This window comes from Xiphias gladius, chromosome 3, assembly GCF_016859285.1.
Source record: "Xiphias gladius isolate SHS-SW01 ecotype Sanya breed wild chromosome 3, ASM1685928v1, whole genome shotgun sequence".
Lineage (NCBI taxonomy): Eukaryota > Metazoa > Chordata > Actinopteri > Istiophoriformes > Xiphiidae > Xiphias > Xiphias gladius.
In genome coordinates this window covers 13,968,006-13,995,574 of record NC_053402.1, presented here as the reverse complement: position 1 = coordinate 13,995,574, position 27,569 = coordinate 13,968,006, and the positions used below count along the sequence as shown (strand labels likewise).

General features: G+C 40.3%; 2 protein-coding genes across 2 annotated transcripts; one reads left to right on the top strand and one right to left on the bottom strand.

Annotated features, from left to right (window-relative positions):
• Positions 1 to 16,818: 16,818 nt before the first annotated feature.
• On the top strand, positions 16,819 to 18,753 carry LOC120787836 (lipid droplet assembly factor 1-like). The gene is made up of 5 exons (XM_040123379.1): positions 16,819 to 16,989; positions 17,313 to 17,416; positions 17,510 to 17,678; positions 17,794 to 17,939; positions 18,129 to 18,753. Exons 2-5 carry the CDS (start codon positions 17,330 to 17,332, stop codon positions 18,189 to 18,191), a joined length of 465 nt encoding a protein of 154 aa, XP_039979313.1. The 5' UTR covers positions 16,819 to 16,989; positions 17,313 to 17,329; the 3' UTR covers positions 18,192 to 18,753.
• A 1,871-nt stretch (positions 18,754 to 20,624) lies between these two features.
• kdelr2a (KDEL endoplasmic reticulum protein retention receptor 2a) lies at positions 20,625 to 25,934 on the bottom strand. The gene is made up of 5 exons (XM_040156376.1): positions 25,679 to 25,934; positions 23,266 to 23,366; positions 23,009 to 23,167; positions 22,628 to 22,880; positions 20,625 to 20,926 (listed from the first exon to the last, which is right to left on the bottom strand). The coding sequence occupies exons 1-5, from the start codon at positions 25,767 to 25,769 to the stop codon at positions 20,892 to 20,894; spliced, it is 639 nt and encodes a 212-aa protein (XP_040012310.1). The 5' UTR covers positions 25,770 to 25,934; the 3' UTR covers positions 20,625 to 20,891.
• Between the last annotated feature and the right edge of the window lie 1,635 nt (positions 25,935 to 27,569).

Genomic DNA, 27,569 nt, shown 5'->3' with positions numbered 1-27,569 from the left:
GTCTTCAGCTACCAGCAGCTGCTCCCACCCTAAATCCTGGGGGAACATATTTGGGCTTTGTCTCCGTGGCGACCAGCTTTGCCCGCATGGGACTCTTTGAGGTTTGAAAATGTCAACACGCCCGGAGAGCACAGAGGTGACAGTTTAGCTAGCTTTGAGGGATAACAAAGTGGTAGGCTAGCAAGGTGGAAAAGCAAACACCAGATGCGTGCTTGACAGGTCTCTCATGTTCAATAAAGTATTCACAAAGCAGCGACCAGCATCAAATAGATGTTGATTGTTTCCTCCATGCAAAAAAATAGAGCTACTGTAAGTGACTGGCTGCAGCATGAGTGAGCGACTGATGAAGGGAAATCACCACCATCTACCACTGACTTTTATGAGCCACCATTTGTAACAGCGCTAAAGTATAAACTGACTAATAGAGGAATCCTTGGTGAGGCATCAGATGCCGGGTGACATTGGTTTCTTTATGGACGCTCTCTGTTGTACACTGCCACCAGCGGTGAAGAGCTTTGAACAGCTGCATCTTCGCTCTGTCGGGAGTCATTGCCACAAAGCCGAGATGCAGTCAGAGTCTGGGCACTAAACATCTCACCTCAAGGGGTGATTCACTCACGCAGAGCCACCAACGATGTGTCCACTGCCAATATTTCTGACTTTCTCTCAAGCAATGTAAAACAGCGCTGTCATTTCCCGTTTAATATGCCGAGGAGTCTCAATGGCATGCGAAATGGGGCTCTTATAAAACAGCCCTCCCTGACTTTCCTCATGTGTGTGCTGAGTTCATCCTAGCGGTACGAGTCGGCGCTCACTATGAAAGACCAAGTTATCACACATCCAAGCTCACAGGTTGTTGTAGGATGAGTAGGTGCTCTGCTTATTGTTTGTTAAATATTTAATAATGGTAGACTTGACTGTTATTGTAGCTTCACAAAAATACAAGACAAAAAATATGACTCGGGGTCAGTGTGGCTCCAAGGTGTCATTAAACTAGTATTCACATTTCCAATATTAGGAAGAGGAAATTTCTGCTATTCGTAGATAGTCCTCTATTAACTATTAATGGTCCTTGATGACTTACTGTTAGCCATTATCTGGATGAATATAATGAATGTAAATGGACTTCTCTTTAACCCTTTAGCTTTCTAAGAGACTGAGGAAGAGAGAGAGATAGAGAGGACAGAAAAGTCTGCTCTCCTTCCCTTCGGGTCTGTTTCCCCCATCCAAGGTTTTTTTGTCCCATGATGCTACAGTGAATTTGGTCTCAGGGCCACAGTGACACATTTCAGCTCTACTCGTTCTGCTGCTGGCTGATGGCAGTTCAGTAAAAATTTTACAGTGAAACGCAATAACATACATCAATTCTGTCTTAGTGTTGCCCGAGTCCTGCCCGGTAACAAACCATAAATGTGAACACACGCACACCCACACACACACACACAGACAGACACAGACACACACACACACATACACACACACACACACACACACACACACACACACACACACACACACACACACACACACACACCTTGCGCTGTATTGTCCATAGACCAAGCACATTGAGATCAATGCACATCCATTCCGCAGACACCTTGGGACATTGGAAGTATTCATCTATCTAGCAAAAATGGAGCTGAGCCAAAGGGCAGATTTCTGGTAATACCTGCCTGGAGGGATCAGACACTACAGGCCCTTTTTTCAATGGATAAGGCTTTAAATTTGATGAATGTTAGATGTGTCTGTCATAGCTGATAAAGCCATGCCCTCCAAACTCTTCCTCGACCCTCAAATGTCTCAGGCAGTTCAGGGGGTGACTGCCTGTGTATCATTACCTTTTCTCTCATCATGGCAACTAATAAGACAAAAAGTATCACGGCAGCAACTATTTGATCTTTTGTCCCAACGATTGCAAGGTGCTTCAATGTTTTGCACGACGTCCCTGCATTGTTTTGCCAGAGCCGTCTGTGTTGCCACCCCTGCAGCGCTGCCAGACCCGCAGCTTTTGAATGAATGACAGGGCTGCGGTTATTCATGCAGAGCTCAAGTTGGTCTGAATCTGGCCATATCGTACTTGGTGCCTCACTTCAGCCAAAGTCTGTCGTTCAATGTAATTAGACCCAAATTTCATGAATATATTGCTATGTTGTCAATTCAGTGTATTTTTTTAACCCTCAGATGTCCTGCTCTGCCAAAATATAACCATCCTGTGATGTGAACATTCACAAGACGTGAACATGAAAGGCTTTCTCAACACTAATTTTCATGCCATATGATTTGAACATGGCAATAAAACATTGTCATGTGGTTTTAGATGAGTCAAATTCCTGAACTGTCAGAGAGGCAAGCAGTGTCTATTGATGGATGTAGGTGACACCATATTTAGTCCATAAAGAGGAAAAATATTACTTTCACTTTAAGTGTTTACTGTAAAGATATGAAAAATATCTAAAAGGTTATAAAACAATTCAGTTAAACGCATTAATTAAGAAGTGTTTTTTTCGGTTTTGACCTTTCAGACTACTGTCCCTTCTCACAAGCAGGCGCAGTTGAGGCCAAAACCTGCACTCGTTTAGTTTTGCATTGGTCTGTAAAGTGTTGCCAAAGATCTCAGCAATGTCATTGGTGAGTGACTCAGATCAGATTGGAAGTTTTGACCAAAACTACTGGAACCAGGTTGTTAATGTAAAAATATTACATTTCCTTCAATCTCTAGTCAGAGCTAAATTAAAGTGTTTTATTACAAGTGTTGTATTTGCACAATTTCTAACTGCTGGTTTATGTGATAGTCTTTCCAATTTCTTTTTCTAATCAGAGAGTACTTTAACCAGAGTAAACCTAATTCTACAACTTCCAAACTCCCCCTTTTTCAGTCCACTTGTGCACTCAGGCCGTAACTGGCTCGTCCGCTCTCAATTCCCATTTCTTTGTTCCTCACAATTTGGTTTTTCTTCAAAACTGCCCAGTGAATGAGGGGAGTGCCAATTGCAACCTGCTCCTCACCTCCTTCACTCAGTAACCCCCCCCCCCCATCCCTCTTTCCTCCCACTTTATTTCAAATGCACTTGCTCAAAGTTAATTTCAATAGTGTCCTCTTTACTCATTAACTGATTACCTCAGAATCTTTAGTGCTACGTGTGCATACTGATCATATAGCTCCATCATTTCTAATCAGAAAATTGATCCATGCTGTTGGGGACCTCGAGCTGAAGCTAGTGGATGCCGAGCGTCATTTGATGGAGATGAACAGCCAAAAGGTCAATAACCAGTAATCACTCAGTGAGTTCCTTGACCCCCTCGTCCATCAAAGTCATGCTCGGCAGGACCTTACATTTCATTTAGTGTAAAGGCACTAAAATATTTGCTTTAATGCTAATCAATATTGTCTAATGATCAAGACTGAAAAAAGGGTTTTGGCTTCAGCCTGAGGAGCTCATGCCATATCGGTGTTGCCATGACATTCATTTCACGTGTAAACCCCATCCAGTGTTTCGGCCATGTTAATGTGACATTTGTTCTAGAACCAGTGCCTCATTCCCACGGCCTCCAGGGAATGAGGCAGGCATGCTGGGAAACCAAAGTGGAGGGATGAGTCGGGGGGTGTCACATGCAGGTGCCCCTTCGTCTCCCACGTGAGGGACTCAGGAGCAGGTGGGAGGGTGTGTGAGGGGGATTGGTGCCAAGAAATCATCCCCATTATGAGGAAAAGAAATGCCTAGGATCTATATTTTCTTCTTCCTCAGATATTAAAAAGATAACCAAACATAAATCAATCAGAGGGGAAAATTGTATTTTCTCTCTCACACATCTTGCTCTGCTCAGTTTCCTCTCTGTTTCTCTCTACCTGCTTAGCTCTACAGTGTGAGTGCGTGTGTGTGTGTGTGTGCATGCATGCGTGTGTGTGTGTGTGTGTGTGTGTGTGTGTGTGTGTACATAAAGCCTGTGTTAGACAGAAAGAAGCTTTAAAAAGTGTTTGTGCCATAGGACCTGTAATGTATGAAATCAAATATGTATTTATACTCAATTACGATGAATATAATTACATACGGCACAGTATTATAACAATATATCCATGAACGTACAACTGACGCTTCTGGCATTTTTGTTGGTATTTTTCTGATTGTGATTTTCTACACAATGACCTTTTTTGAGCAGTCTTTTATCTCTTTCCATGGCAGTGTTTCAAAACTGTGTTTTTTGATTGTACAAGGAGTGATTATAGGCTTGCATAATTCAGTTTTTTTTCCTCCTAATGAATGTATTGACTGTATAAAGAGTATATATTACTGTGCTGTGAGAAAGTATGCACAAAAGTATTGGCTAATATCAATATTTTTGATCAAAGAAATAAAGAACAGTATCTCTACAGATTAAGATATAGTGCTGCTGATGATCTGTGTCTTTTTTTCTGCATGTGATATCACACTCAAAGAAGGAGAAATTGAGCCCCGACATCACTTTCAATAATGTAATCAACATTGGGAGTAACTACTGATATAATTGGTAGTTTATACTTCCACAAATACAAGCGCTTACACTGGGGAAGGGAATAGAGGACATGTATGGTATTTAGAAGTTAAATAAATTTCAACAACTCCATATTTAGCAATTGTTTTTTAATTTTTTTTGATACACATATATCTGGTTACGTATCAATTTTTATCATCCATCCATTAGCTATACTGACACAAGATGACTACAAACAGACAAAATGACCATATAGAAAACTACAAAGAGACATGACGTAACTACAGGTGCAAGACAAGTGCAAAGAGACACAAAATGTTTATAGTTGAAAGAGATACAAAACAATCACAAAGAGACACAAAATTAACCGTTAATGTTTTGTGTCTCTTTCAGTGTGGGGTTCTTGCTCCTCTGTGCGAGGGGAGGGGGGCCTTTAACATGCCTGTGCCAAGGGGCCCTCTGTCTCCATGTTTCAGACGCCAGAAGATGAACGTCGATAGCTGATCACTGAGAATCTGCATGTCAATGGTGACCTGATTTTTAAGCATCCTAAAAACACAGCAGAGCACTTACAACGGTGCTGGGGATAAGTCCACCGTCTGGCTTCTGTATGTGGTGGTCACAGTGTGTGGGTGTGTGTGTGTGTGTGTGTGTGTGTGGGTGTGTGTGTGTGTGTGTGTGTGTGTGTGTGTGTGTGTGTGTGTGTGTGTGTGTGAGCGTGATAACAGTTTGCTATAATTCAGAGGGATACACTGTACAATGCAATGACAAACAGGGCTTTGTCGTACCACAGCACCAGCTCAACTGTAACAGTCCAGGTGATAATCACAAGCTCAGAGGGAGAGAAAGGATTCTTCTGTGTTTGTGTGTTTGTGTGTGTGTGTGTGTGTGTGTGTGTGTGTGTGTGTGTGTGTGTGTGTGTGTGTGTGTGTGTGTGTGTGTGTGTGGGAGTGCCCAATTAAAGTCTTGACAGCAGTGCTGACTCAGCCGACACTTTGTCCCTGTCAACGTCAGGATAGGTGAGAAACGGAGCAAATCATACATGAGAGCAAACACTCACACATACACAAGACAAGACGCTGTTTTATTCGGCTATAATCACCTCTGATTGAGGTTGAAGCAACAAAAGTGTGTCATCTTTCAAACTCCCCCTGGTTACATCCACAAGTACAGTCAGCCAATCACTGTCTTGCTCGTATTCACAGTCTGCCAGTCATCAATATACACAGCTCACAACAAGCCAATTAGCACCTCTCTCACTAAAGAAAAATAAAACCCTCCCTGCCAAATTTGGCTCCCTGTTAACCGACATTCCATGGCATAAACATTCAAGTCACCAGCGGCTGAACAAAAGGATCAGTGTGTCTCTTTCAGTGAGACAAACTGCGAGAGGGCCCCCTTTGAATAAATCCACATCACCACATTATATAAGCTGAGGTCATCCATACTGTGATATAAAGTAGGTCTATCTGATAAATGTCCTGTCGGCCCTTAGCCATCTCTCACATGAAGCTTATGCAACAGACGGGGAGAGTTTGCACGGAGAGAAAATGAGAGAGACAAGAAAGAAAGATGGAAGGACAGAGAGAAAAAACAGAGGGAGTGTGTATGTCTTCACGTGTGTGTGCGTGTGTGTGCGTGTGTGTATGTGCTTACCGCCAAGTCTTACGATTGTGTTGCTGCAGTAATAAAGATGGATGAGCCTGTCTGCTGCTGCTGTGATTGGGCTGTTGCTGATTGTGCATGCACACGTGGGTTTTGTGTGCGCATGTGTGTGTGTGTGTGTGTGTGTGTGTGTCCAAGCAAGATTTATTTATTTATTTAATTGGACCTCAGGGCTGGTGTGTGTAATTTGGAGTCAAAGAAAAACAGAAAAAATGTAAGAGTTTTTTTTTTTTTTTTAAAAAGGTGAGAAAAACATTACATCAGCTGAGCATCACTGAAAAAAAAGGACATCACTAAATCCATGTGAAGGCTATTCATTATGTATATCTGTCAATATCCAAAGCAGGGTCTATAAATCAGGCAATGAAGTCTGCAGATTTTTACTCCAACCAAACACTAGGACTGTTTTTTTTTTTTTGGTGGTAATTTCTGTTTCAGTTATATTTCAATTGAGCCCCTTACTCACATACAGATAACACCAATTCAGTCGCTGCTCAGTTTAACCTAAACCAAAGAATGTATTTCACTGTCTCCAATGACATTGGATCAGTCCATGATGACAAACTGAGAAAAATAATGATCACACCTGTCACCTTATTTACCCAGTTTCATATTCATATGACATTGTGAGATTTTGCAAAAGCGTAAATTTTCCAGGCTGCAGGTCTCTTAAATAGGGGTTGTCACAATTTTAAAAAAAAATAAAATTAACGATGGATGAATTGCATTTTGCTGCTTTGGTTTCAGGGTCCTTGTATTGTGTATGCTGGCTTAATTTCAAACTAGGTGGGTGTCCATCCACCAGTCTTTATGCATATTTTCAGTTAGCGCATTACAAACCTCAGTGGAAACTTCAAAAATTTGAGAAAAACTTTAATTATCACAAAAAAGATTCATGGCACCTGACTGGAGAATTAGTGCCACCAGCTGTTTATCACGCTATATCCAACTCCTAATATTCGCATAACGGTAGTGGACAGAAATGTGCTTTAATTCGCATTTTCCTTTGCAGATTTTCTCGTAATTGAGTTAAAGTTAATGATACATTTGGGTGGAAACTTAGCTACTGTTATGGTTTAATGTGACACTTGAATAAAACAGAGCCATTGTTAATGTTCTTCTGCTTTTCCGACTATGACAAGCCAAAATATCTGCTGTGAAAAAGGTCTATTGAGATAACTTGTTTTTAAAAACATATGTCTTCTCTAAATGTAAAGCGTTAATGAAGTTGTGTAGCCACATCTTAATGGTAGGTAAAGTAGTTTTCTTCCAGTGTGTGAGTTTTTTTTTTCTGTGATGAGTGAATACTGAGTTCCTGAGCAGTAGTGATATTGAGGGAGGTGGTTAGTAAAGGATCTGGTTCTAGATTAGAGGACTTTTGTGGTCATTTCTAGAGCAAGAACTTCTCGTGTTTACAGACACCCCTGTGTGCGTAAGACGAGATACAAACATTTAGGTTCTGGGCCTCTACTTTGCACAAAATCCTTGAAACTTTGAACAAAATCTGTGGGATCGATGTCATCACAAGCAGCACTGAGATCAAGGCGGATCGGGACTGAGCGCTACCCAGCCTCTCATTTCAGACTCCTGTGTTGTGGTTTGACTGAAACCAGACTGAGCATTTTCAAAGAGTTCTTGTTGGTTCATAAAAGCTGTTAGATGATTATAAGTTAATTATTTTAATACTTTAGTAAAAGGAAGCTTTGATACCTGTGAGACTTGACTTATACCTTCATAACGCTGCAAATCTGGCCTAGAAAGACCTCTAGATTCTTAGTGTGATGAGGAGCGCTAGCAACCCTTTCACATTGTAATGAGTCACTTGATATTCATCATTCAATTCATTTCAATTCATTAAAGGTGCTTAATGGAGTTTTGCCAAAAAAACAAGAAAAACCAAATCTCAGACTCTGAGCAGAAGGCTCTAATGGAAGGAGATTTTTAAAATTATTTATGGATTCAAATAAAGTTCAGGGATTATGATGATTATCATTTATGTGCTGGGCAGCTAATAATTAATTGCACAAGTACGTCCACTTAACCTTGAGGGGGCATCACAAGAAGCTTTTTAAATTGCAAACTGCTAATGTAAAATAAGGTATATTTACAAAGGGGTGGACTCAATAATTGTAACAGTCGCCCTGCAAAAACTACCACTGTGCGAATATTAATGTTCACTTTTGTGTGCTGAAGTGTTTGTGTTGTATTCACTAACACACAGGTGTTCCAGCACATCCGTGATCCTGCTATTTGCTTCACAGAGATTGAATTCATTGCGGGGCTGTTGTGTTGGATTCCATTACATTGTTATTGTTTCTGTCCCATATCTGTCTGTGATGTACTGTAGGTACATCTACTACGACACTCAAATCTCCCAAAAAACTCAATTCATCTTCCTCTCTGAGCGGTAACTGCCATCACCTTTTGTATAGTCAGGCCAAGTGTTTTGAAAAATGGCAGCATTCTGTCTTGTGACTCAGCTGATGAGGTTCAAGTCCTTCGCAGGGAGGAGTGCAGAAATATTACCAACAACTGAATTTCAAACAACTCTCACAACGCAGAGATCACTGACTGGCACAGCAAAAGACATCAGTAACAATTTATAACTGCAAAATTACCGTCACTTGAGTGTAACACATGAGCCTCTTTCTGACTGGGACTGCAGCTGGTGGATAAATTCTGCCTTCAGTATAACAAAATTATACTCAAAGCTTCAAAGCCGATCTTTAACTGCGGAGGTTTACATTCAGGGACAAGGTTACCCAGGCAAACAAGCCATATTGTACCAGGTAGTATAATGAAACACAATAAGCTTTTTTAACAGTAACTTCTTTAACCCAAAACTCAGGCTGCGCAGCCAGACGTGGTTAAAACCCACAGAGCCGTATTTTGATTTCTAGTGAAGCTCCCGAAGAACTAAATAATTTCATTTGTTGGAAGAGTGCAGCCATAAAAGACCATGTGCAATCATGTCAAACAGTGTGAAATAAGGTAATTTTTCCAAGTTAAAGGCCACGAAAACCTATTTTCTAAATCAGATTCATACTCTGAACAATGGTATCCTAAAGGAACTTGAGCACATATTTTTTTATAATGCACAGTACAGATTTATGCCTTTCCTGTTTCATCTGCGCTCTTCTGACTGGTTTGATGGTGTCTCGGTTGGAAAAAGGTGAATTCACATACTTTGGTGCACCAGTCTGGCCACACTTTCCAGTCAGTCAAACCTGATCAAACCAAACTCACGCAGTGAAGATGAAGCAGATTACCTGAATTTTGAATGTTCACGTCCTAAGAAATAATACTTGAAGCTGCCCTGTTGAGTTTTGTTGTAAACAAACAAAATTTATGTTTAAGTTCAGCATTATTCACACAATGCGCTGTATCCTTGAGGTCTAACTAACCGTTACTTGTATTTCCTTCCTCATAAAACATTTGCAAGGGCTGATTTTTAAAACTATTTTAAATCCTAGATTCATACATTTATATCCATATTTTGCTGGCTTGTGTTCCTACTACCTTTAATTAAGTTTTATTTTCCTAAATCTAACTTTGTGGCTTATGTAGTCATTATTATTCAATTTCGTAGAGAAATACTTAAGATTTGCAACCAAGTTTTTGGAGCTTCAAAGCAAATTATGGGGAAGTAAAAAAGGGGAAACTGGTTGTTAAGGGGTGGGGACCTAAATCAGTTCAATCCAGTCCAATCAGCTTCTGTCTTTTTAAATATTCATGAAACATGAAAGAAGTTGGAAAATCTGTAGTTGAACAGCTTTGTATGATTTCACTGCTCTGTACTGCATCATATTAATACTTTTGCTCAGCTGACAATGTATTTATTTCAGTAAAAAAAATACCTACATAAGTCCATAATTCTGTACTTTAAATGCATTTTATTGGTAAATTGCCCAATTTGAATTTATCATTGGAGATTTCAGGAGCTATAAAAATGCCTCCCAACTAAGAGAAGTAAAAAACACTGATTCTTTGCTGCCATTTTTATGCCATTTTAAACACAAACCTGCTGAGCTCCTCTCCTGACAATGGCAGAGTAGCTTCATGTAGCACTCGTGGCTTTTCTGTGATGATGAATCCATGCTAATCTCCCTTTCATCACACCTAGTCCTTCTCCCCAGCTGCCTGGCTTCTGACTGTGAATGCCTGTTTAATGTATTACCCACCATGCAACCCCCTCTGCTTTCATCTAGCTAACCACCTTGATGTTGGAGTAGTGCTTTATTCAGGGTGGTTAGAGCATCAAACAAACTGCAAGTCCAAACAACCACAGAAACAAAAGGTCACCTGTGAAGTTGACGCCAGCCGTAGGCGTGCATTTTTGTCTGTAAATGTGTGCGATTGTGTGGGTGAGATATTATGCACCTGACAAATTTGTTAATGTTTGCATCACAAAAGATTTGTTTGAACACTGAAAGACCAGAAACCGTTGCATATTGATCAGAGGATAGTCTGCCATGCGGTGCACTGCGGTAACCACTAAAACAAAATTTAATATGCCCCCAACACAGATCTTTTCCCTGCACAAAACCTACACTGCTGCATGAACTCCTCCCCTCGGTCAAAACAGTCAACTGAAATACAATGAGCGAATCCGGCCGCTGACATTAAAGCTGTGACACATGCACCGAAAAGACTGTCCTTGCTTTCCTGAGGGACACATTGTGAAATGAAGGGGAAATACAAAAGGATAGTCACAGGTTTAATGAGACAGAGGAACTCCTCTTGCGGCGCCATGTTACCACCTCTATTCATCCTCCGTCTTTAGTGTCCCCCCCCCTCCTCCTCCTACTCTAGTCCAAAGGTCTCCTCCAGGTCAGACGTGCACAAAGGTGCAGCAAATAATGGATGAGGGTGTATTACTCTACCATCACCTTTCTTTAATGATGACCTCTCCGGCCACTCTTCCTCCTCCTCCTCCTCCTTTTTATTCTCTTATTTCTCAAGAGCTGTCCCTAATCCTGCAGCAGCTTTTAGCCCTCCCCCTCTTTAATCATAATTCAAACAGTGTATCAAAATGTGAGTACAAATGGCAGCAACAGCAATCCATCACAATACCAGAGCTGAGAAGGAAAATGCATATCTGATGAGGAGTGGAAACAACACAATGCAACAACATTTTGCTGATCCGGTCCATTTTTCTTACAGGTTCTGTTTTTCAAACTGTAAACCCACTGACCCAACTTTTAAAAATGTCCTCCGTGCTTTGTAATTCAGTGACACCTCATAGATTTTGCATTTAACTGACGAAAAACTTTGTTTTTCTGATAGAATGCAGAGGCGGTGTTGATTCATTATAAATGATTGTGGGAAAAGCGCTGATTAAATATTGCAAATTCCATCACCGTCCATAACAAAGTGGATGATAAACCAAGAGCCTGATGCTGGGCTTTATCAAAACAGATGTACAGTGTGCGAACACTGAGAGGCGAACAGGCAACATGTGACTCCTAAAACATGACCATGAGTGGTTTGGCATTTAATGTCATGTTGGGGTGATTAAAGTGATAGTTCTACACTTATTCACTTTCTTGCCAGGAGGTGGATGAGGGGTTTCATGTCTGTATCATATGTATGAAGCTAACTTAGCATAGCACAAAGACTGGAAACATGGTGTAACAGCTAGCCTGGCTCTGTCCAAAGGTATAAAAATCTGTCTACTTCTAAAGCTCACTGATTAAACAGTCAAAATTGTAAAAACAACAATTCACCATTTTTCGGAGGGTTATGTGCCAGACAACCTCTTGGTTGAAGCCAGAAACTACCTGGAGTCTCCGCTTGTTGCCTGGCAACTGGTCCTGGCCAAGAAAAATTCTGGTATATAACAATAAAAAAATTTTGCACTTCACCTTTTGTGTGGATCAAACAAACGAGATATAACGTGTTACTTAGAGAGCTTTAAAGATTAGAGTCAGGGTGGCTGTTTCCCATTTTCAATCTTGATACTAAGCCAAGTTAGCCAACTGCTGGCGCTAGCTTCATACTTAACTTAAGGTGGGGACTCAAATTATGACCGTCATATAGTGTGTGACATGTAACCATTCAAATTTTAAGTCTTCAGATCCAGTTATTCTCATAAAGACTTTTTTACAACACATTTGATATTTAAAACTGACATTGTTGACCCATGACACACTGCATGGAGCTCTAACATTAAGCTAGTTAATCTACGTCAGGTTTCACTAAAAGCCGATAGCTTTACCTAACCTGAAGTTAGCTTCATTTTATAAGTTCACTCACCCCCAGTTCGGTCTGTAAGGCGGACTCTGTGTTGCCCATTCCTCTCCATACAGGATTTCCCCCAGACTCACTGCATATAAACATTGCAAAGTGCTGGTTGCCGTCCATGTTTATTTTGTGACAAGAACAGTGGAGTTCTCGTGGGATTTGTGGGGGCGTCTCCAAAATGTCACACTAAACATACAGTAAGTATCATCGTTAATAAAGAGCATCATTTGCAAAATTTAACTTTGCACGCCACATCCTTTTTTGAATGTGGCGTGATGCAGTCATGCAGCTGCTGGTGTCGGTGAGCTTTGGGAGGTTGAAGAGGGCTCTGACTCCATCCTCCACAGCGCCCTTTACCACCCTCCAGGGAGCTCCCTTTGAGCCTCTCGCTCTCCCCAGTCAGAGGACAGGAACCGAAAATGGCCCCCTTCATCCGGTAAAATGACAACCACTGACAATGAGGATTATCCTATTTGACACAGGGCAGACTCCAAAGACATTTTGTCCTCCTGTGGCCAGCTGTTGGCCGAACACTCCTGTGCGACTTCAAAGAGAGGTGGACAGAGTCGGGGCTGGGGGAGAGGGAGGTCGTTAGTGATAGTGTGATAGAGAGGTGTGAGTATCAAGTGTGACGTGCCAAAAATAGATTTAAAAAAAAGCACCAGGTCCCTCTCATTTTCTCATAAAACAGTGCAGGCCTTGACTGCAGAGTGTCAGTGAGGAATAAATGTCAATAATGTAACACATGGAAGCCACACAAGAGGTGGACATGCACCAGTTAACATGGAACCACAGGAGATGTCTGAACATTTTTTGCTCTTCGTGGCTCCTCCTCGCGCAGTGATTAGTTTTCACAATCAGCGGGTGCAAATTGGAATTTGCTGACAGTTCATCAATCACATTTTGGCTGCAATCTGTTGAGCGGCTCGGCACATGCCAGTAGCCATACTGTACAGTCAATTTGCTCTCCGTCGACACTCAAATATATCTCTGCGCCACAGGTATAGGGGACACATTAAGAAAATTCAGTTTTCATCTGACCTCAAGTAGGAGAATGGGCTGCTTGTCACAAAAGTAATTTGTCCCAGGAGCCACAGAAGAACTCTTACTTTCAGCTGTCTTGTTTTGTTTATCAACAAAACAATTTTAAACTATTGTATGGGTCATGTTATATTTGACACGCGTTTGGTGAGCTGCAACTTATACGATTTGTTTCACGTACTTATGAGGCTTCTGGCTAAAATAACAAGTGCTATATTTTTTTTTTTGGACATTTTTCAGTTTCTATAGTTTAACTACAAAGCAATATGAGCTATTTTGGGTTAAAACATGTAATACCTGTATATATTATATGGACATGTATTTATTATGGTTTTACCTACACCCCATTTTACTAGTTGTGGCATATTTTTCAATCTAAAAACTTAAATCAAGTTTTATATATTATAAAATGAAAAAAAGAAAATCACAATTCAATGTAGGTGACTGCAGTAGGGTAACAATGTCTAAAGCAATGTAAATAACATTATTTTGTTTTTGTCAGTTATTGTTTAAGAAACTGATTTCTCAGGAACTCAGTTCAAACTGTGGCAAGACAATGTGTATAACAATTTAAGTAGGTATATCAGATTGTCTTTTCATTAATTATTGAATAATTGGTTTTAGATGTTAAAGAATTAGAAACATTTTACTTGTATAAAAGTAAAATTTTAATTTGTATATTATTTACCTAATACTACATACCTTTTTGTCCTGAAAGCAGTAAAAAAAACACACACACACACACACACACACACACTCACTAAAACTGTTAACAGCTAGTCTTTGATTTTCTGGAATTTCACCAGTCTTACTTCTTCTTCTTACTACACATAATTTCAGACTGGTTTTGAGCATATAGTGTGTTCAGTTGGTTTCGCTCGGAGGCAGGCTGTCTTTTGCAGGATCACACTCAAACCTGGAAGCTGCCCAGAGTCCGATCGGATGGAGCAGCCGGGGGTTAAATGCCTTGCTTAACGACACATCGGTACATTTTATTCGGTCACTTCTCCAGTGTGAACACATGGTTTATATACTCAAATCATGCTTAGGTATTAGTGTGTGTATTTGGGACACAGCTTCAATTTGACCGACACATGCATCGTCGCTATCATTTGCTGTTAGAACAAAACAGCTCAGTTTGTACATACAATACTGCTATACAGCACGATAAATACTGTATACAGTCAGTCAGCAGTATGGAATTGGGACGCGGCAGAACTGTACAATTACTGCCTGTTTAACCGATGAATGTGGATGTTTCACAGCTGTGCCGCATGATGAAGCTTTCACCAAAAAAACTGATGTCTTCTGATGAACATTTAATGGCCAGCCAGGCCTTATTAGAAAAGCAGTGGGCCGACGTGTGGTTCAGCTGTCAAAAATGATGTGATTAAGCATTGCAGCAACCTGCAGTCAAGGCTGCAGTGGACTCCTGAGTGCAGGACAAGACAAGAGGGAGTTTCCACTATGAGAGTCATAAATATGAAAGCCCGGAATACAAAGAGACAGCAGCAAATGATTGTAGAGCTTAATTACCGGGAATTCCTTGTTGTGTGTGCACAAATGTGCAAGCTGCACACACATACACAAACGCAGCTCCCTCCTCTGTAACTCTTCGGGCCTTGGTTCACTGAGTTCATTGCGTTTAGCAGTCTGGAGAGGTTGATGCAGCCTCTCTGCTTCTCTCGCTCACCAAATCCTTCCCCTGTACTCAATACAAAAGAGAGTGATTAATTAGTATGGCCGGCAGCAATAAAGGGTCCAAATAAGTTGTCATCACTGGTCCCCAGGGTGTCTCTCTTTGGTGTAGTTCAGAACAGATCACACTGCCATTTTCCTCGCTCAGACCTTATGTGCTCACATATATCTCTTGCTATCCTCAAAACTCGAGGGACTAAACTTAATTTGTGGGTGGCAGCGGCAAGACCAGCAATTCCTATCTTTGATTGAAGATGTAATCATTGGTGGTGGTGGAGTTCAGTCATTTAATATTCTGATCAGTCTCGGTCTTCACAGAGAAATCTTGTTGATGACATCTAATAGCAGCACGGAGCAGAAAGGGAGAAAGCACGGTCATTACTTTTAAGGAGCCATTTCATTCTGTCAGCCTGGACGTTAACTGGGAACCCCCTCTGCTGGACTTCTGGAGAACTGTGATTTTCCCTTGTAATGAGGCAAGCTCGGCAACAATTAATCACAGTATCAAACTGTGAGTGTTTCATGGGGTATCACATGTGTGCACTGGATACCTGGATACCTTCGTATTTTACAACAACATTCAGAAAATTGCTTGTATTCTGAATACATTCCTTGATCTGTGGCTAAAGGTATCCCAATTTTATTCACCTGAGAGGAAATAAAAGAAAGACCCTCATGAACTGCACAAAGAAATCATTTCATCATCCATCACCTGTCCAATAAAGACAATTGGTCTTTTATGGCGCAATTAGGCAGAAGCAAGGAAGGCTGGTGATGACATCCATCATAATTATTGACAATGGTCCTTTAATTAGGATGAGTAATATGTCATCGATGGAGGAGAAAATGTGTGGTTGCGCACATGGCATTACACTTAAGAATAAAAGGCAATGTAGACAGACGAAGTTTCACTAAATAGCAACAAAGGGAGAAAGGGTCAAAACAAACTGAAATGTTTCAAGCATTCTGGCTGTGAAACCAACAACGGATGAGACCGTTGTTGTTGCACAGTGTTGAATCTACCTCAAGAAACGTTTTTTTTTTAAGGGTTTTCATTGATGTGCTGACATGCCATCATCGTGTCTGCCATGACACTGGTATAACCCGCAGCAGGAAGACCGGTCTCCACGTCAGAAAAGAGCTCTTTATTAATGCAGTTATTACCAATACAAATGCTAGTGTTATGTATCATAATTACGCTAATGATGAGTTGTCCAGGATTATACATAAATAAAAATTATACTGATGACAACACCGTGTCAGCCATTAATTTAATGTGGAGTTGCGGTTCCTCACTGAGACCTCCATTGGGCAGTGAGCTCTCAGGATTCTAAATAGGTCAAAAATCTATTGATTCGAAACGAATAATTATCAGTATAACCATCTGCATTATTTCCACTGAATAAATCCTGTATTACTTCCATAAGTAGGAAAATGAATAAGGAAATGAACAAATGCATGAACATTTATGTCAGGATATAGATCTTGCAACCATTAATTTGGGTGCGAGCAGATGTTTTCTGAAATGTGGATTCAATTTTTCCCAGGAATTAAGAGAATCTTTCAATGGAATATCTTTTGATCTCAGATCTCGCGGTCTCTCTCATACTGTATCACATGCAGTGCCTGTGCTGCAACACATTTGAGAAACAGTAGATGGCAGCAACAATGTCAGCAAGCCTTTTAGAGGCTCTCTTCCAGGAACCCAGAAGAGGAAGAAGGAGGAGGAAGAAAAAGAAGAAGGTGTGTTTTTGAAAAGGGTGTGTTGCTGCTGCTGCTGTTGGAGTGTTTGAGGCAAACTACAGGACACAGTTTCAGAAGCAGTGAGCAGACTTTTGCTGAGAACCAGACCAGGTTTACTACACTGTTCAGGTTGGTACTTGTCATCTAAACCTTGTTGTTCTATTATTGAAGGTACAGTTGAGTATTATGTGGCAATGAATGGCAGCTGAGCTCCAGGACAGCTGTTGGCTAGTGAAGCAAGAGCTTGTCTTCTGTTACAGTCCCGGAGGCTCGAGTGAGTCCGCTCTGTATGCCAACTTTTTTTTGTTTGATTTTTTTTAAATTAACATTCAAATGAAGATCTGCACCCACTAGCTGTAAATCAGTGTTGTTGGATTAACTTTTAACCAGTTCGCCAGTGGTGGGATTTTACCAGTCAGACTCACCCAGTTTTACTCCTGTTTGACTCATAGTCAGGTACGGTGGGGTGATGCAACACAGCAGCAGTGTGACTGACTTTCAGCAGCTGTGGGGAAGATGGACTTCCCTGTTGAACCGCCTTTATGATGACCCAAAGGTAAACCAAAATCTAATCACCTGTATCTGTTTAAAATTTTTCTCTTTTATTGTTTTTACTTCCTCCCAGCTAAATGACGGTTGTCTTTACCAGGTAGCACAGATGATGAATACAAGAATGGGGCGGTACCTCAGCAGCCACCCTCTCTTCGCTCTCACAGTGATGCTGTTCAGCGCCATGGCTGCACTGCCTGTCGGACTTTTCCTCATTTTTGCTCTTTCGACCACGATTATGTCGGCAGTAGCTTTTGTTTTCTTTGAGGGTAGGTGCGCTCATGTCAAAATCAGCCTCTGCCTTGTGAAGAGTTCTGTTACTGCACATGACAGTAGTTTCTTTTAACAGCCACAAACCTTTTCTTTCCCACTGGCGCGTTTCAGTGTTCCTGTTGTTTATTGGAGGGTTGATTCTGCTGTGTGTGCTCTCCGGCATCGCCCTCTTATCCGTCCTGGGTTCATTGTTCTTTAATGCTATTTATGTCACCACCTCCAACATCCTCAGCTGCTACTACCCACAACTGACAAAGGTAAAGTACTGTAGACTCTGCTCTAGTTATTTTATTATATACAATATGTTATGTCCAGGTATAGTCTCTTCTAAAATGGTAATAAATGTAAGTACATTCATATTACTTTTGGTGACACTGTATCACAAGGAGCTATTAATTGTTTAGACACTGTATTCATTTTCTTGTCTTCTCCTTTTTTCCTGCCAGCAAGGTAATGTCCAGGGGAAGGAGAGAAAGTTTGAAACTTCAAAACTGAAGGAAATGCAGTAGCTCTCAACTGTGGTCTTATGAGTATATAGGAGCCTTAAATCAGCACTATTCAAGTGTGTTGGTTGGGATTCAGAGGACACAGATGCTTGAATGTATGGTGGCTTGAGTCTGGGATCTGCCGTTGTAACAGATTTTCAAAGCACAAAGATTACCTTATGGTTAATGTATGCATAAAGCCTAAATATTGTTACCAAATATTTTTTGAAACATTAAACGTGAGGTGTCATTATAACGTCTTCAACAACTAAAAGGCATTTAAAACTAATCTTTCAACTGCCTCATTAGCCAAACACAGACCTCTAATCTGTACATATCCGAAATGCACATATCTTGAAATGGCAGCTCTTTTCGTGTACTATAGAAAAAAGAAATGTTGGGGGGGAAAATGTTGACTCCATTATTGATGTTTGGAATGTTTGAAGATGTTTGATGTCCATACCCTGAAGGCAAAGAAAATGCACAACAAAATAATGTTACATGTCTTGCGTTTGCTGTTACCTGTAAAAGAGCACAATGTTTTGCATTTGTAATCCAGCTTTAAATAAAAGCTCATTAGAATGAACATTTGCTCCTGGTCTTCTGTCCAAGCAAGAGATGGAGAAATGTCTTGGTAATAAAATAGTAATGGACCCAAAACAATGTCTTCTTGGAGCATGTCTGGTGTAATTGTTAAATTGATACCATGTTGAATGCTGCACGCTTTTCAATCCTGCACGTTTGGCTCTATTAATATCTCCCTACTTTATCAATGTAGTATGATTTACTACTATAAATGTTTCCTTACTAAAGAGTAAACCATGTAAAACTGACACATATTCCTGTGGGACTTTTTGTATCACTATATGCAAAGTAGTTTGTGTACTTAATTTGACTAAATGTACATGTTGCTTCCCTGACATGGTTGCATTGTTTCAAAAATGTATGAGAAAGAAAAGAAAAAAAAAAAAAACAGGAACATTTGGAAATGTTGAAAACTTCAAACTTGAAGGGACTATGTCCTGAATGATAATTTTTTGTCCATCTTCTTCCACAAAAAAAGTTTAAACTAATCGCAAATTATTAAAACATCTACTCACTGAAAGAATCTACGAATATACATTTTAAGAGATTCAAGATTTAAGGTGAACACAGAGAAACAGCCCTCTAATGTCAAACTCTGCACACACATCATTCTGCACAGTGAAGGTCAAACATCTGAGTGAAACTAAGTAAAATACATTTTTGATTGAAGGGGGTCTTAGATAAAGCTGTGCTAGCATTATTTCAATAATCACACAGTGACACTGGAGGGTGTTTCTCATAAAATCTTTAATGGAGGTGATATCATGCAAAAAAAGAAAAGACATAAAAAGTTGAAATAATCCTTTAGTAATGGCAAATTTGAAAAGCTCGAAGTTCACAAGAGGCCTTTATATTTGATAGAAGTGCACCCATTGAACACCTTGACAAGCCCGGCTCGATCACTGAGCAGCATAATGTCGGATCTGGTGAACTGTTCAAGGTCCAGACATTCAATTAACAACTGAAACGTCACAACCAGTCGAAGTGCTACAGGATTCTCATGCCAAATACCTGCGCACTTCTCATCCTGGTAGGATTAGTGTAATCAATGTTCAGTCATTCGTTATTGCTTTACTCTGACGTTAGCGATTTCAACCTTGAGATAACTGACAAGTCACTGTTAGAGGGTGTTCGTGTGTTTGTTACTTGGCTGCAATACTGGCAGAAACAAAGTTTATGCTGTCTCTACATCCAAAATTTGATGTAGCACTGTTTTAAGATTGTATGAAATCTATATTAAAGCTGTAGAACAACTGATGCATTTGAGCTTCTTCTATACAGTAAGCTGAAGGAAAAAAAAAGATCACATGAAAAGTTTAACTCCAAATGAGATACCCACATTTGAAAGTACTGACACCTATGACAAAAAGACTGCTGGCTTTAAAGTGTTTTATGGGTTAACTCTTAAACTGAATGAGTTGTATGTCCAAAAGAGTTCAGATTTTTAGAAGAGAGTAAAATCTTTTTTAAATGTTGTCTTGAGCCATTTTAGAAATCAATGTTTTTACAAAACTGATGTGTGTGTGTGTTTGGCCTAAAATCTTCCCAAGAGAGCGTACATGTGTTACAGCATATGCATACAATTACTGAGGCAAAAAAATCCTAAAGTAAAAAAAAAAAAATTAAAAAAAACAAAAATACTGTGAGATAATGGACATAATCCTCATTAGGCACTCAGATACATTACTCACTCTTTAATAAGACTGTACATTTGTGCATTTCATTACCAAGTCAAACAAGGTACTTCTTGGAGTCGACCCTGTTTGTGACACAAGACAAGAATAATTAAAAAAAAAAAAAAAAAAAAAAAAAGCGTACACACCTCACGTTTAAAAAAAAAAAAGCAAAAAAAAAAAAAAAAAAAAAGAGCCTTTTCTCCTATTTGAACAGCAATGAAAATACGTTTAAGGCAAGATGCTGAACACAGAAATCCAATGGTTGGTCTGGGATGATCTTTGTTCAGCTCTGGTGTTTGTTGGCATTTACCAGTTCAATCAGCAATCATCAAGAAGACTAGTGTTTTTCCCTGTTAGTTGGCTGTCTGTCTCAGGCATCCTCTGTTATAGGTCAGGAGATTCCAAGATGTCATCTCCACCCCCCCCTGAGTCTGATGGGAGCCGCTGTCTCCTTCTCTACGTTTTACGCTGGCAGACTCAGCTTCTTGCCTTTCAACACTATGGGGTGACAAAAAAGTTAGACAGTCAACGGATTAGGAACCTTAGTACCAGAGTCTCCATTTTCAAGGAGCTTTTATGGGGGCACTCATTGATTTGTGTTCAGAATTAATCCCCCTATGGTTATAAACCAAAAGCCTTTTTTCAACCAAATACTTCCAGGAACCACAGAGCCCCAGCAACTAAACTGGAGACTACAAGTCCATGGGCTCATTCCTGTTTGTATGTACAACTCATCTGAAGAACCTTGAACATTTCCCAATTAGACCAATGACAAATGAAAAAATGACGGCGTGTTTGAGTTGCATTTTCACACAGACCAAATAACGAACACGTGTTGTTCTTTGTAATTTAATGTCATGTTTGAATGAATGCAAAGGAGACACGCAGAGGTGAAGGGGGAGACTAAAAACGCCATAATGTCCGTCGCCAAAGTTGATGATCTACTGAGTGTTTTATGCATATTTATTAACATAACTGCATGGAAACAAATGGCAGCCTAAGTTTTGTTTCTCCCGTTCACTCATATTTGTCTCGATTGCTGCTCCCTCTCTCTTGGTCATGCTTTTTCTGGTTTGCACGCTAACTTTTTACACTAGTCAGAAAGCCACGCACATTACTTTTTATGTTAATATTTTTGACGTCAATAAACATTACAACTAGAGATGTCCCAAGTTAATCCTAAGGATCTGTGTCAGGGCTCATGTGGGCATATGTTAATGTGGTAGTCCTCCCAGCAGCTGTTGTTTTTACTCTGCCAAAGATTGTTTGTGAGGGAAGAGAGTGTTTTTTTAGTTCCCACAACTCCAACAGAGGGATACAACTTATCTCTAGCTAATCACATCCTGTCAAGTTGTATTCTCCTCTTGTATCAGGACCTTGGTATGGCCAGATTAAGCAGCTCACACAAAATAAGTTGTGTCAGCTGTTATTTCAGGGCGTCAGATACGTAGTTAATCAACAAAAGGTCTTTAACTGTATTGATTTTACTCACAACCAACTTTTTCTCTAATCCAACTTTAAGAAATCAGGGAGAAAATCCACAGCTCTGGCTTTGTGAGATAAATGGATTCTTAAGTTCAGTCAAACCTAATAGAGGGCTTCAGCAGTCTCTGTTAGCCAAATCAAACTTACATTCTTTTTAGTACAAGCACCCTTTGTGTGTTTCCTGGGAATGAGTTGCCTTGCTTAACTACTGTGAAGGTACAGTAACACAAAGACGGGGTTTTGTGCTACAAAGACCATAACTTTGGAAAATATCCACTTCCCTCAGAAAACTTAGATTGCTGAAGCCTCATATTAGCTTCAGTCACACTTTGTAATGAGGTTTTTCATGGAACAAGGACTGTGGGTTTTGTCCATCATCTCTTACGTCAAAGATACTCCAAGAAGTGATTACTTCAGGGCCCGTATGGACGGGAGGAGTGATTACGTCAACAAATAATTCCTGTATGGGGATGTGAACATTGTATGACCCCTCTTTTATGCTTTTTACTGTAGCTGAGTAACAAAACAAAAATCTGGTCATTTAATATTATTTTTCATGTGAATAAAGAGTATTCTTGTACAGTAAAATAATAATTAACACTATATAAATAATTTTGTTCCCCAGGAATTGCCTGATAATGAACCTCTTATGTCCACAGTTTTATCTGTCTAATTTGGTGCTTGCATAATGGTTTATACCAGCAGAGAACCCACCTTTGGTGACATAAAGGTAGAAGAAGTCACAGTAGAGGATAGTCTGGACCACGCCAGCCACAATAGCGATCATGTCGAAGAAGCCCTCAAAGTAGAAACGCCAGATCCAGTTGAAGAGATAGAGAGCTCGGTACAGGCCCAGGCAGAACAGGTAGTGGGTGGTGATCGTCTCTGCCTCGCCAGTCTTGCTGATCATGAAGAGCTGAGGCAGGATTGCCACCGACTCCAGGTAGATGGAGAATGTCCAAAGGATCTGATGACAGAGAAGTTTAATTTAAATGTGCAGGAATGCAATTAATTTCATGTTCACAAAAGGTACTATGTATTCTCAGCGGTTAGTTACTAATCAATGAATTCTGGCATGGTTTGATAGCAACCCACCTCCAGGAAAGAGAAGTCGTGGTTGATGAGAACAGCGAGACCTCCAACGGGAACGACCAGGAACTCCACTCTGAAACTGTCATGGTTGCCGTCATAGGTGGCCCTGAATTTCCCGTAGATCAGGTAGACTGTGGCATACGAACAACCGATGTAGATCACCTGGTAAACAACACAAAACCGCACACCATTCAGGGTACTGGGAGAAATGGGAAACCTGTCTGAAAGGCTTCTGGTCTGAGGCGTGACTGGTGTCTTACCTTCATGCATGTGTTATAGAGGGAGATGAAGGAGGTGAGCAGATCCAAGTAGCGTGTGGTGAACACAATAGCAAACAGGATTTGGCTCTTTCCAGAGATACCTTTAACAAAAACATCAAGCATATTCACCATTTAGGTTAGAATTATACCAAAGCCATTGACAAATTCAAAATGACTTCACTAGTAGACTGGATAAAGCATGAATAGTAACGCTTTTCCTTATTGAACAGTGACATCTACTGGCAAAATGGTGAATATCTCTCTGCGATCTGGGATACCAATTACAATTTTTTTTTCTTCCTTTTGGCCTAATTTCTACAAGGATAAGATATCTAATTGCATGCCAGAATGCCCAATTGACAATCAAGTTTACTTTCTAAAACGATTCTAGGTTAGTTTACAAAAACGTACAAACAGATGGCCTCTAAATACAGACTTAACTTTCCAGGACCCAAAATATAAAAAATGTCATGACGACTCTGAAAGGGGATTTGGCAGACACATGAGCATCTCAAGTGTGTGGATTATTATCCTTGAACTTAGACACTATGTCAGACGTAACAGGGCATCAGGAGAAGACAAGAAATCGTGTATGTACAGGTTTGTCTTTTGAGTCACTTTGCATTTCTGACCTCATCACACACAAAATGGTGCTTCTTACAGCATTATTTCGGGTGAAGACAATTATGGGCCGAGAAGGACATCCCTGCCAGACCCTTCCTCCCCCTAACCCTTGACCACACCTGAGCATAACCATTTTAACATTATAAATGAGCTTAACATTATCTAAGATCCACACAGGGCAGGAGGATGGTGCTGTGAACAGCACTGTCCCCTCACTACAGGAGTGGCTGTGGGTTTCCTCCGAACATGTAGATGTAGACCTGGTGAACTGGAAACTGCCAGTAGGTGCGAATGTGTGTGTGTGGATGGTTGTCTGTCCATATGTGTGAGATAGACGTGATAGCCTGGCGACCTGTCCAAGATGTACCTCAGCTCTTGCATATCGTATGCTGGACAGGCTCCAACCCCCCCCATTACCCTTCAAAAGATAAGGAGGTCCTCATCCTCCAGGTGACCCTACAGGTGTTTCTTCCATCTGTGCTCACACCTGCTGTCACATCATGTGTGGCCTGCAATTTCCTGCTTCATCCTCTCTTAGTCTCTTATCCGTATACCTCTGTGCGAATGGAATCTTTGAGTTTAGCAGTTTCTCATTATGTATAGTCCAGATCCCGGTCCTCATGTTTCAGAGGAGGGTTTGGGGCCCAAGTCCTACCAGTGTTTGGCAGCATTTTGAAGTTGCTTGATGCTCTCAATTGTCTGTCTGTTTTGTTGTTGGGTGGGGGTGCAGGTTCCCTCATCCGTAATAGATTGTCTAATCATAGAGGGTATCGTTTGTTGTGCAGATTGTGAAGCCTGTTGAGGCAAATTTGTGATTTTGCGGTTGATAAATATGGTTTGAAGATAATTCATAACCATTTTAACCTTACACCTTTATAAAACCATCACTACATAATATCTATCCATAATTACCTACATTATACATAAAAGTAAACATCTATCTGATATCTGTTACCTATCGTAACCTCTTAACTTTGAACCCTAAACCCTGCAGCTTGTGTGTCCTATCACTGCATTTTTTTCTAAAACCCAAGTAGGATCGACCACTGACACCAGACTAGACAAGAGAAATCGTTATTGTCTGTGGTGGTCCAAGGTGCGCCTTACTAGCAAAACATAACAAATGTTTGTAAGAGTTATAAGAATATTAAGCATGGTTAAAAACAAACGAAGAACAGAAAGTAACACGAATCGTTTTTAGCAGGTTAGCTACTTCCGCAGCGCGTTCTAGAACGCCACGTCAGATGTCAGACCAAAAAAATCGAGCACCAAACCTCAGGTTAACAAGAGCAGGAGCGAATGGATGGGTGATGTGTGGAGACACTGCAGCAAGTAAAATATTTCTAATAAAACCGTTTGTTATTTTGCTCATTCATCTGTTAAGATGCAGACGCGTAACTGACTACACACTCCCTCGACCCGCCGTTTAGCTAATGCAGTTAACTCGCACTAAGACAGCTATTGCTATGCTACATTTGGTCATTGTTGCCTCCAACTTCACAATCATATGTTTGCGGTAAATTTTGCAGTAGAAGTAATGGAATTGCAGACAGCAGTTTTCATTTGTTGTCAGCAGTTAGCCCGTTGACTGCTAACGCTATTAGCCGCTGGCTCAAATGAATGAGTGAGAAACGTCAGCATGTGGCAAGCTACCTCAGAGCTTTGCTGGGTGACAAGGGACAAGGCTAAAAACGACCATTTCAGCAATCCAAGAGAGGCAAAGTTAAAGCAGGAACACTGCGAAAACCTCACTGTAGCATATGTAATTGAAAATGTTGCAAGGGCTCACCTGCACATGACCTGCTTTTCCATATTTTGAGCAGCAAGATGATGATAGCAGCCAGATGAGAGAGGTCCCCTATCAGTCTGAAGACGTTCATGGTTGTAGGGTGAAGTGATGAAGCTAATGCAGATGTCCCTCTTTAGCTCAGAAGGTGATCCTTTTCACACTTTATATTGTGTGGCGCGAAGGGTTCTCCTGCTCAGCCTTGTGGCAAACCGGGCTGCGGGTCTCGACAGGAGTGAAAATATGGCGAGAGTGCAGGTCGACGTGGAAGGGGGCGTGAGAAAACAGTCGGGCAGATTTGGATTGGACTAAAATCTGACTGACAGCACGAGACGACCCGCCCACGACGAGCTGAAACGAGAGGGGACTGAAAACCTGATCCCTGTACGCTTGAGGAAGGACTGGGTGGGACCGGTACTCCAGCAGCAATTAACACCACTAGCTAAATAAAATTAAATTAATCAGTTTTTGAAAACTGGATATATTTACATTCAGCATGTATTTACATCTGTCAGTTGTGATTTGTTCCTTAAATTTATGTTTCATGGTTATTTTATTTATGTATTTTTTCCAATTTAGTCCAAGTTAGTACTTTCGTTTTCGGATGTAGACTTCCAAATAGAAGTAGTTAAAACAGAAAACTATGTATTATCCAACTTCACATCTCTCACATTCCCTAATTTTTTTCCATATCGTTAAAATACAGTTATTTAGAATAATGTTTTGACTCATTGAATATGAGTATACGAATACGAATTTCCTTTTACATGAAGGGAATAGTTCTATAGACTAAAATGGTGATTTCCCAATTGAATTGGAGATGAGAACTTCAAACATATTAACTGGACCAATTATTATTCTGAAGGGGGTAGCCGGAAGTGTTGCGTACGTGCTACAATTTGTTTTACATTTAGAAAAATGATTGTGGTGTTTTGCTTTTCCCTTTTGTGTCCACCCATTTTTTCTTCAGCCAAGCGAAATGAAAGACCCATTATTAGTGAGTTTAGTTTAGCTTTAATGTTATTTAACTGAGTAAATTTAATGTAATTTAAGTGAGTAAATATAATTTAATTTAAATAATTTAAGTCATTTTAATTTAATTGATGGAATATAAGTTCATTTTATTAATTTAACTGAATGTGTTTTAAATTTAATGTAATTTAGTTAAGTAAATTCAGTTGTTGTTATGGTTTGATTTGATAAGGGGCAATAAGGAGGGACAGGAAATGTTGCAAGAGAGTGTCATGCAGCAAATGGTCTGGTTGCCTGGCAGTCGAACCAGAGACTCACTGTTCAATTTACACCCATGTGGAATGCACCCCAACCGACTGGCTATCGGATCAACCAAACTAAATTCAATTCATATTACTTACTATAATTTGAGTACATTTAATGTAATTCAATTGAGTTGATATAATTACATAAATTTAAATCGATTTAATTTAATTGAGTAAATATAATTTAATTTGATTCTGGGAGTGCTGATGAACCCATTCAAAAGTTTGCCAAGTCTCCAAAAAAGAAAAGGTCACCAATCAACCCAACTTTGACAAAGGGTGTATGATTTGTTAATCCTCACAACATCCTCATTCGATCATTCCATATAAAACAATCTTTTCCCCTAGAGGCCACAAAGGGGATCAGGTCTTGTGGGTTTGTTCTAGGCTCCCCCCACAATGTGTGTGCAAAATCTGGGGTCTCTGGGAGTACCAGGACCACCAAATCCCTGGCTGACATTAGGGAACATTTTTGGGTTGAAGTTTAGGAGCCACCCATTTAAAAAGTATGCCAAATATCAAAATTTAAGGAACTGGCCCTTATATTTTGATATTAAGCATACCTTTGAATGGGGGGGGGGGCTTTTTATTTAGGTGAGTAGGGTCTGTTTGGGAAA